This window comes from Pelodiscus sinensis, chromosome 1, assembly GCF_049634645.1.
Source record: "Pelodiscus sinensis isolate JC-2024 chromosome 1, ASM4963464v1, whole genome shotgun sequence".
In the NCBI taxonomy this organism is placed as follows: Eukaryota; Metazoa; Chordata; order Testudines; family Trionychidae; genus Pelodiscus; species Pelodiscus sinensis.
The window spans coordinates 325,175,855-325,186,887 of NC_134711.1; the positions used below are offsets into that span (position 1 = coordinate 325,175,855).

The following is an 11,033-nucleotide window of genomic DNA, read 5'->3' on the forward strand; positions in this document are numbered from 1 at the left end:
CCAGTTCTACAATTCTACACAGGCCCAGGCCGGCTAGGTACAAAAATAATCTAGTGTGTCAAGGCCTCGGCCAACCCTACCATAATAAACCACTGAGTGAAGCTCCCCAAACTTCCACAAGACCCTACAATAACAAACCAGTGTGTACATTTTCAAAGTCACCCTAAAAAAAAACAGCAAGCTCAGAAGGGAAAACGTTTCCATGAAGATCTTGATTTCAGATTTGCCGCTTTGTGTAGTGCTCTCTCCTTGTTCTCCTTTGCTCCCTGCCAGTCTGCCTGGGGCATCTCGCCCTTCAGCTCTTTGGACAGAAATCACTTTTTTGTTGTGTCTGGACAGCTCCTAGCAGAGGAGGGACCTGCTCCGTGGCTGGGGTGCTACACAAACCCAATAAAAATAGCTGGGAAGGGGTGGGAGCCATGCTATGCCTCACAAACCACAGAGACGCTAATACATTTCAGGCTGTTGACAAACTGGAGCAAGTCTTATTCTTACAGATTCATAGGTTTTAAGGTCACCAGGGGTCACTATGAGTAGCCACCCTGATCTGCATAACACGGGCCAGAGAACCTCACCCTGCCTCGTGCCCTGTAACTTGTGGTTGGGAACGTTCTGTCCTAGCTGGGCATTCACGCCCTGCTCAGCAGCACAGCATCTGGGAGCCCTAGAGCTCCGTGGGTAGGTGTTCTCGCTTGCCCTGCTCCAGTGAGCCGCATTGCTTCTACACAGAGCTCCAAATCAGACCGTGCCATGTTCAAACACAGACTACAGCCTGGGGTACACAGCGCCAATGGTGGTACGTGGGGGGAAAACGACACCCCTGATGGAGCTCTGCCTATCTCACTCCCAGACTAGGCACCACTGGGGCAACGGAGAAACACATCTGTCGAGGGAGAGGTGTTCTGTGGGTGTGGGCTGCATCTACAGGACAGGGTTATCCCAGCACAGATACAGCCACCTCGTCCCCGCAGCGCAGACAGACCCTACCTGCCTCACCCCAGCTTGTGATCTCGTCACACAATGACATAGGGTCCATTTGACAAGGCCTCCTAGTGTTTCCCATAAGGGCTTGTCCCTGGGCGTTAACGGCCCTGCCACGGAGCACAGGCAGCCACGGGGAAACACAGGCCACTCGGAGTGGCACAAGTAGCCAGGGGGCTGGGGAGCTTGTCTGAGGGAAGTTTAGAAACATTAACCAGTGACCCACAGGCCATGGACTGGTGCCAGCCCTGGTCAGTTACAACAGGAGGCTAGGCTGTCTGCCCAGGGCAGGCCCAGTCAAACCTATGGGGGCTCATTATTTTGTGCTGATAGGTGGCATGGCTCGGATTAGCAGATCCCTGGCCCATCCCCTCCTGATGCCCGGGGCTTCCGCTGACCCTCCTCCAGACCACTGGAGAGCTAGTCAGGGGAGCAAAGCTGAGGGGGCGAAGGCAGCGTCGCTCAGCGGGTGGGTCCGAGCGCACAAACAGCACAGGCTGCTCCCACGGGGACCCTGCTTGGCACATCCTCTCAGGGCTGAGCCACGCTCCCCTTGCCGCGTGCTGGAAGGAGCGCGAGACGGGCACAGCCCAAGCTCCGGGGCGTGCTCAGCCCCGTGCCACCGTGTCCATCCATTCCTCTGGGATGATGCATCCTCCCGCCGCTGCCCCCGATGCTCTGGGTTTGTGGCCATGAGATGCACATGCACACAGCGCCACCTCTTGGGCCCCACAGGAAAGGCTGGGTAGCACCAGGAGATTCTGCTCAGGGCGTAGGCCTGGGCAGCTCAGTGGGGCCTGTGGCAGTCACCCACCCCAGCCAGGGCCGGGCCAGGGGACAAGGCAGGAAAGGAGGCCTCTAAAGGAAGAGCCAGTACTGGAGCAAGGGATGCCCACCTCACACCCCTCTTCATCTGGCCCTGCCAGCTGGGGAAGCCAGCTGGTGAGGAGTCCCTGGGACAGCAACAGGGAAATCAGGTTGCACTGTGTCAACCTGCCCGAAGAGCAGGATGCCAGGCACAGAGGGGTAGGGCAAGACCAACGAGAGCCCGGCTGGTGACTTGCGCAGAGCAGAGGGTCAACGGGTGGGGCATGGGACCCGCCCTCGCTCAATCAGGGCCCAATGGGCCCAGGGAGTCTGACCTCCTGTGGGACACAACCCCAGGCTTCAGTTCCCTGGCTGAACAAGAGCAGAGCTCACAAACCAGCCCAGCCCGCTGTAGACAATTGCCAGTGATGGAGACCCTGCTGAAGGGGTTCTTGGGGCTAATCGCTTCCCCACTGTTAACCTGGTTCCAGTCCAAATGGATCCAGCAGCTGAGAAAGGGGCAGAAAAGAAGAGGCATCCGGTGCTGCTGCTGGTTAATGGGAAAACAAGCCGAGAGCATCCTTCAGGCCTAAGGAAAACACTTTGTACCAGTCACCAGCCCAGCAGAGGACCGGCCCTGGCCTCTTCCCCCACAGCCCCTGTGCAGGGAGTGGTGAGTAGAACCTCTGTCCACATGTTTAGTGGCACTCCATCTGGACACAAACATTTGGGGGTGAGGAGGGGGAGAAGAGAAGATGAAGCTCTCTGAGCAGAGACCTCCAGTCTCTTTTGACAACTCTCCTCCCAATGCAAATCAAGGACAAGCTGCACCACCACCAGCCCGTGCCCTGACAGGCACATCCTTAGTCACTGCATCCTGAGCTGGTCTCTTGCACATCCTTAGTCACTGCACCCAGCCTATGACTCAGGCGCACGTGGCTCAGTCAGGGGCCAGGGACCAGAGCTGGGCCCTTAGCCCTGCCCAGGTCCGGGGTAGCGTTGTACCAGCAGGCTGTGCCAGGAGAGCCATGGGAGGGGTGCATGTATGAGGGAAGTCAGGGGCCGTGGGTGGGAGAGGGGGGCTGCAGAACTCTGCCCTGGAGCCCACCTGAATCCAAAGTCATGCCACACCTGGGCAGGGCTAGCAGTGACCCCCCCGCCCACATAACACTTACTAGAGGAACGCCTCTCAGACCCCTGTCCCCCTACCCCCAGTCAGCATAGGGCCAGTATGGAGCTAGGCCTGGCTCTCTCACCAGCCCTGGGGACCCAGCTGACATGGTCGTTTCTAGCAAAGAGGAGACTAGCATGGAGCAGGAACAGGACAGTTTATTTTGCCAGATTCTCATACAGCAGCTAGGAGATCCCAGTTCCAGGCAGCCCCCACCTGTGACCAGCCGGAGCGGACATACTGAGGGCAGGACTGCTGCCCAAGCATGGTGCTAAGGGCTCTCGCTGGTCATCAGGCCAGGGAGCCAAACCCTGATAGGAGCCAGGCCCACCAGGAGAGCTGGGGGTGGGGAGGGGGCATGGGAGTGATGGGTACATAGCATGAAGGTGTCCCCTTCCTGAGCATCCACCCTAACTCAGCAGCAAAGCCCTACAGCTCAGAGCACTAAGGATGGAGCAGTTGCATGTTGACAGGCTCCAGTCTCCCCAAAAGCCACCCCCCCAAGAAGCTAAGTGGCTGAAGGCACCATAATTAGTGGGGTCCTGCTCTGGAACCCAGTGAACACCCAGTCATGCAGTCACTGCCAGTTGCAGAACTCAGCTCCCCTGGGGGACAGAGCATCTCCAGCCAGGAAGAGGTGTGTGGCCCGAGAACACAGACAATGGAGGGGGAGGGACTAAGTAGGTTCTAGCATCTCACCAGAATTAGCAATGGCCACACAGCAGCCTAGACCTGCTGGCTGAAGCCCACCCCATGCCCAGAGCACAAGTGTTCCCTGTATTGACCAGTGGGGTTGCCAGCGCTGGCCAGCTGCTCAGAGCAGGGCCAGGAGAGCAGGCGGCAGCAGCACCAGCACAGCCCACGGCACAGGAGAGGTGTCTGCTCCGTTCTGGGCATAGAACTTGGCCACGGCCACGTTGGGGTTCCCATGGGCCGGGTCAAACCACATCTGGATGCAGCGCCCGCTGCCCCGGTGCTCCTGGGTGTATTTGTAGGAGTTGGACCAGATCTTCTCGCACAGGTCGGCCGACCGGGGGAAGACGGACCAGAACGGCCGGCATGTGGCGCCGCGGGGGCAGCGGTTGGTCCCTGCAGGAGGAGAGAGGACTGCAGTAAGCAAGCTGTGGCTGACAGCGATGCTTCGCCAGGTCTGGCTGCTATGCAGCTGCTAGTCCCAGACTACTGCCTGAGCTGGCTGTGGGAGAAACTTCTCCCACGTGAAGTAAAGTGCAAGGGCTGTAGCCACGCCCCTCACAGCCTGGACTGACCCCCTGGCTACACCAACAGACAGAGGCTAGTAAGGATGAGGAACCTGCACCCCACAGCTCTGCCAATGCACCCTGAGCCTTCTGTCACCCCAGGCCTGTTGTGCATCCCCACAACACTTGAGGGCAGGGCTGACAGTCAGAGACTGAATTAGAGTCCCAGGGAATGTAGATGAGATCAGTGCTAGGCAATATAGGGTCCCCGGTTGCTTCCCAAAGCTGCCTTCAGCCTTGGCATCAGCTAACAAAATTTGAGGGAAGATTATACCTAGGGCCCAGTACAGGCACCTTCCTGAGCCGCTGGTAGGGTGTCCACAGCACCCACAAACAGGCCATTTTGAAATTCAGCCGTGTCTAAAGCACTAGTTTGCGCCATCCCTTACTCCTCATAGAATGAGGTTTACGGGGATGGTGAACCAGCACAGCTGCTCTATTGCGAAGTAGCGGACACGTCGAAAGCTGCTGCGTGGCTATTCCAGGGAACCTCTGGTATCCCGAAGCAGCACGGCAGCTTAGACAGACCTGTAGTGAGTAAAGTGTGCAGAGCAGACACCAAGCCCAGGCACCACAAGACTGGGGGGCTGGGCCCTAGCGGTGTGTGGAGGGGTTAGCAACTAGAGAAGCCACACTGGGAATTAAGCTCGTTTAACTAGACAGTGGCTCTGAGTGTTGCATGCAGGGTGGGGTGGGTTTACTCCCAGCTGCCCACTGACCTGTGGTCCAGTTCCAGCCCTTGTGCCAGTTCTCCTTGCAGGTGCGGGCGTCCTTGCAGTCCTCCCACCACTGTTTGCAGTCCTCCTTGCACAGCGGCACGTGGAGGATCCTCTGCCGGCGCCAGCTGCTGTCCGCCTGTGAGGGCACCGGGCTGTGACATCGGGGCAGCTTGGGGAGCAGGGTTAGGCACAGGCATACACCCCCATCCCCATCTAGTGCCACTGCGAGTCCCAGCAAAGCCAGGCCCAGTCCCCAGCCTCCTGGCACCCCTGAGCGACAGGCCACCCAGCTCAGTGCCAGGGAAGAGCTGCTGGGTGTATTGCACAGCCCTGGTCAGGAGCAGCATCTGCACCCTTAGCTGTGCCCCTCCAAACACCCCACCGCGCACCATCAGCCCCAGAAACCCCAGCCCTGTGGTGCGCTCAGCAGAGCTCTGCATTGCTGCCAGGCTCTGGGGCTCCAGACAGCAGGGGGGCAGGACCCAAGGGCGCTGTCTGGGGAGGGAGAGGAAGGAAAACCGTTCCTCAGTGCAGCCTCCCAAGTTCCGAGCCCTCTGAGGGCCTGTCCCACCCACAAGCCATAGATCCTGGCTAGAGACAGGAACACTGACTGTCAGTAGGGAATTGAACCTGGCACCTTCGGCTGCAAGAGCCCCAGCCCTGAGCGCTCAAGCTGAAGGAGCAAACTGCTGGGCCCTGCCGCTAGAGGGAGCCGCGAACAGCCCAGCAAGACAGGGCTCTCTCCCACCCAGCACCCAGCCCCTACCCCTGACCTGCTGGATCCAGGGCCCCAGGTTGGGCGAGCACTCGTACAGACACGTGTCCTGGATGAAGTGCTGCCGGCACTTCTCGGGCATCACCCCGCAGTGGTGCCAGTTGAAGCTGTACAGGTAGGACTGGTCCTTGTGGGCCTCCGTGCTGGTCTGGGCCGTGCAGCAGGCGTTGTCTTTCCATGGGGCACACTGTGAACACAGCCAGAGACAGATCCACAGGGATTTGGGGGGCAGGGGGAGAAGAAGAGGGAGGCCAAACAGGATGCTGTGGGCACAACAGCATCACCGGCCTCTAGTGGCCATGACTAGCCAGCAGCCCCCATTGCCCAACAATCTGGAGAAGAGCTTCCACTAGGTTTGTAAGGATGTGCCTTTTGCCACAGTCCTAACCGGGCTGAGATCTCTCTTGGGACTCAGAGCCCCGACCCACCTTCAAACCAGCCAACCCTACAGGGACAGGTTAATCCCCTGGGTACTTCTAAGGACCACAGTTGGCCTGGGCTTATTGGGTTGCTGTGACAGAGGCAGGTTTTGTTTGAGCCCCATGACACTGGCACCATGACTGTGCCTCAGCCTGCTGGAGCAGAGGAGAGCAGACCCAATCCAGGCATGTTACAGACACCTTCCCTCCAGCCCCCTGCACTCTCCAAGTCCAGAGGACCCAGAGGAAGGGACAGACCCACAGGGAAGGCAAGTCCAGGTGACTCAATCATTTGTCACTCAGCTCATGGCAGTAGGGATCAGACTGACATGTGACAATAGGACAGGACCATACCTGTCCATGCAGCGCCCCCTCCGGGCCCGGCTGGGTTTTGTGGTGCTTGGCATCCATACACACATTCAGCACCGATTCCTTGGCAGCAGCAGCTATGCAGGCTACCAGCAGCCCCAGCACGACCCCCAGCACCGCCATCTCTGTACAACAGTCCCTAGAAATGGAAAACTGGCAAAAGGCCTTGTATGATTTGATTGTAACATCCCTTCTTCAGGACCCTCATTAGACTCCCCCTCTCCCCAGCACACACACCAGACAAGTGTTTTCCTCTCCATTCACATTTCATCCTATAGCCAAAAGATGAGGAGACTGAAACATACATTCCAGTAAGGGCTGGGATTGCTTCCCCCCCAAAAAGTTATCCTGTGAGCCACATATTAGCACCCACCACTGCAGTGGATCTGAGAGGTTCTCCCTACCAGGAATGCTACTTGCATGCCTAGCACAAGGCAGGCATCACTCACACACCAAGAAAAAAAGAAAAAAAAGACAGGACTATGCAGTACTTTAAAGACTAACAAAATGGTTTATTAGGTGATGAGCTTCCATGGGCCAGACCCACTTCCTACATAGCCCTGTCTTTTGTTTCAGCAAGACCAGACTAACACAGTATCTCTAATACTGCTAGAACACAATTCACTCCCTTCCAGACAGCCAGCCACAGAGCTAAGCACAGTTACACCAAAACACAAAGTCATCATCACCCACCCCTCACACCAAGACACATACCCTGAGCACACCTGGTTGACCAACAGCTACTAACCCACACCCCCACAGCATGCAGGTTCCTGTAGTCAGGTTAAATAGTCCAGCCCCTTCTTCAGCCACAGGTGTGAGCCTTTCCAACCAACCAGGTGAATGAGGTTTGATTGTAAGCAGAGCTGTTGCCTGCAAAGTGCCAGTTTCAGTCAGGGACACAGAGCTCTGAGGTACTGGGCCGTCTTTGCACTAGGCTTGCTCCTTGACCTGCGGCTTGCACAGCCAAAGGAGCTTTGAGGAGCAGTGGGCGCTGTCCGGGGTTCTCTGCTCGGTGTCCCCATCCGGCTCCCTTATTTTGAACCTCTAACCCGCACTCCTTGATCCTTTATTCATTATTTGTCCCAAGGAATTAGTTGGACATGGGTCCAGTGTCCCTCCCATAAGGCTGGGGAGGGGCTTTTAGAAGGTGGGCGGGCTTCGCCCGCCCACCATCCCATGTTTTCAAATAGACTAGGCTTGCTCCTTGACCTGCGGCTTGCACAGCCAAAGGAGCTTTGAGGAGCAGTGGGCGCTGTCCGGGGTTCTCTGCTCGGTGTCCCCATCCGGCTCCCTTATTTTGAACCTCTAGCCCGCACTTCTTGATCCTTTAGTCATTATTTGTCCCAAGCAATCAGTTGAACATGGGTCCAGTGTCCCTCCCATAAGGCTGGGGAGGGGCTTTTAGAAGGTGGGCGGGCAAAGCCCGCCCACCCTCCCATGATTTCAAATAGACCGACCACTCTCCCGTGTCCTCAAATAGACTAGGCTTGCTCCTTGACCTGCGGCTTGCACAGCCAAAGGAGCTTTGAGGGGCCGTGGGCGCTGTCCGGGGTTCTCTGCTCGGTGTCCCCATCCGGCTCCCTTGTTTTGAACCCGTGACCCCACACCTTGATCTCTTTTGTCATTATTTGTCTCCAGAAATCAGCTGGACCTTGGGTCCACCCCTGGGTTTCAAATACAATTTTGAAGGGGTTTTCACTACAATTTTTTGGGTGGTTTCAGCGTGCGGCCTCCATCTCTTGCTGGTGGCCTCTCGGACAAATGTGCTAAAGTACCAAATTCCCTTTAGGACCCACTGCCTACTCCTTCAGCTTTCGTGTGTCTGGCGGAGAGAGGGAGGACCCCATGCTGGTGGCCCTGAGGGTGGGGCTGCCACTCCCCCCACCCAATCCCCCACTGCAAGAAAAGCCCCTGGTGGCCATGATGAGTGGCAGGTTGCCACATGGGGTCATGCCCAAGGGCCCTGGCAAATTTGGGACCCCTATGAGCACTGGCCTCTGCCTCCTCCATTTCCTCTCCCATCCATACCCTCAGCCCTGCTCCCCTCTGCCCCCCTCTGCCCCAGCCAGGCCAGAAGACACAGCTGTGCAAGGGAAAATGTATCCCCACCCTGCCTCATGCTCACTTGCTTGCCTGAGCCCAGCCCCTCCTTCCTCCCCTCCCAGGCGGAGCTGGCCCTGCCCCTCTCCCCCCAACCCAAAATGGGATGTAGGGTCACCCTAACCTGGGATCCGAGGAGGTTTTTAGTCTCTCCCTCCACCCCCCGTTACACCGTCTGCAACTCCTGTGAGCTGGGGCCAGGAACGAAAGCCAGGCCGGAGCTGGGACCAAAGCCATGGCTGGGGGTGGGGCGGGGCCTGAGTGGGGCTGGGGGCAGAACAGGACCGGGTGGCTCTCCATGCCCGCCACCCATTGGGGCTGACCTGGGTGCTGCTGCATCCCCCCTAGCATTGGAGCAAGTCCCTCTAGGGCAGCACCCCCCACAATTTAGGGAAGCACTTTCCTAGGCTGTGGTAAGAGCTGCCTGGGGAGTCCAAGCAGCTGTGGGAAGCCCTGAACCCTCCACCTGTCCTATGCGGGGGAGCCAGTGTGCCCCAGAGCAGCCCCCAGCCTGTGTCACTGCCCCCTAGATTGTCCCCACCTTCCTCCCCCCACCAACCTGGGCAGGTGCAGGAGCCAATGTTCCCCACAGCAGCCCGGCTTCTGGTCAGGCAAGCGGGGGCTGGATGTGAGGGGCCCCCATCAATCTCCATCCACCTCTGCTTACCACCCAGGTGAGGCTGCTGTTGGGCGAGATGGCGCCTTACCCCAAAGATCACACTAACATCCCAGTCCCACAGGCCTAGTCACTCACCCCAGGTCAGCTGGACCCTGCCTTTCTCACCAAAGACAGCGCTTCCAGCCAGTCCTGTCGCACACCAATGGGAGAGGTAGTACTAGGAAAAGGAAACGAGAGTTATTGCACGGTGAAAGCAGGTACCACACACACCAGTGAGTCTCACGTTCCAAAAAGAAAGAGAAGTCTCTCTAAGAAGTCAGCTGTAGACATTCTTTAGGGCAGGGGCGGGGAAACGTTTTTGGGTCGGGGGCCACCGACTCACAGGAAAAACAGTCGGGGACAGAAGTGAGAACAACCCCCCTCCCCACAGATGTAGCCCCTACAGAAGGAGAAAGACACTCCCCACATTCCCCTAGCACACCAGAGCCTAGGGGGACCCAGACTGGTAGATTTTGTGGGGCCCCCACAAAATCTGAGGTGGGACCATAAATGAGGGGTCCCGTGCGTGGGAGAGGGCTGCTGGGAAATGGGCTTCGGGTGTGGGGTCTGGGTGGGAGGGAGGGTGCAGGAGCGAGGTGGGGGTGTAGGGTCTGGGCGAAGGGAGGCCGCTTCCCTGGTGCAGCTCCTGGGGATGCGCATGGCCCGTGTCCCCTACCGTTCCCAAGCACTGCTCCCTGCTGCTCCTATTGGCCGTGATTACGGCCAATCGGAGTGGCGAGGAAGAGCCTCCAGTCTGGGGAGGAGGAGCAGCAGCATGTGAAGCCACTGCTCTCCCCCGCTGCCAGGCAGAGCCCAGGTGTCGAATCTGGCCCCGGCTTGCCTGACTCCAGCTGGTGAAGCTCTGGACCCCCCTTCCTGCAACAGGGAGCCAGTGCTGGTGCTCCAGCTCTGCAGGGGGTGTGCCGCAGGTGGTGGGGAGGGCACAGAACTGGAGCACCAGTGCTGGCTCCCTGATGATGTGGGGGAGGAGAGCCCCAAGCCTGGGAGGCTGGATCCAGGCAAGCCAGGGACTAGATCTGACCCCCGGCCATAGATTCCCTATCCCTGGTTTAATGGTTAACCAATAAGCGTCAGCTTATCAGTTTCCTTTACAGTTAAACTTTTCACACCAGCTCCTGGCTGCAGGCTCCACTCCCGGGAAGCTGTCTGCCACCTCACGCTACTGGCTCTGCAGTATAAAGTATCAAGGCTGACATGCTGGTGGCTGCCTCTCTCTTCCCCCTGATCCCTGGCCCCTTCTGCCTCCCTACCCGCTTCCACATCCAGGCCTCAATGTGCCCCAAGGTTTGCGGGAGCTGAGGAAGTCTGCTGTGAAAAGTGACATTTGCATGTTTGTTAATATCATTTTTCACGGCAGACTCCGTAGCTAGGAAATCTTGCAGAAAGCCTCCAAAAAAGCAAAAGAAACCATCAGAAAAGACCCCAAAATCCTGTGCAAAGCGTCTGATTTGTGATTCGTTCTGCTTAGATCCACTAAAGAACAGAGGTATCATTTTTATTGTAGAGTCTGCAAGACCAAAGAATCCTACATACACAAATTACGATTTCAACGTGTTGCTCTGCATATTTATTTGGTTTCCCTTAATTTAATGCAGGACTGTCTTACTAAACATCTGTTGGAGTGGCCACGCTGCACTCTGAGGCCAAAAACTGGTTGTGAGAACCCCTTGGCCTGGACGTCTAATGCAGGGCGTGCAAATAGCATGTCAAGGCATGTTCGAGTTAGATCCCTACATCCCTCTGAGGATCCA

At 57.5% G+C, this 11,033-nt stretch overlaps 1 protein-coding gene across 2 annotated transcripts in view; it reads right to left on the reverse strand.

Annotated features, from left to right (window-relative positions):
• Positions 1-2,313: 2,313 nt before the first annotated feature.
• Positions 2,314-11,033, reverse strand: part of LOC102448282 (folate receptor alpha) — a 55,675-nt gene continuing 46,955 nt past the window's right edge. Inside the window, exons 1-5 of one of the 2 annotated variants that reach the window (XM_075919642.1) lie at positions 7,215-7,308; positions 6,486-6,653; positions 5,711-5,899; positions 4,938-5,073; positions 2,314-4,048 (exon numbers count right to left, since the gene is read on the reverse strand). In XM_075919642.1, the coding sequence (XP_075775757.1) occupies positions 3,774-4,048; positions 4,938-5,073; positions 5,711-5,899; positions 6,486-6,653; positions 7,215-7,265 (819 nt within the window). In that variant the 5' untranslated portion in view covers positions 7,266-7,308 and the 3' untranslated portion in view covers positions 2,314-3,773. Of the gene's footprint in view, positions 4,049-4,937; positions 5,074-5,710; positions 5,900-6,485; positions 6,655-7,214; positions 7,309-11,033 lie in introns of those variants that run through there. The other variant, XM_075919643.1, reaches the window with a different exon arrangement.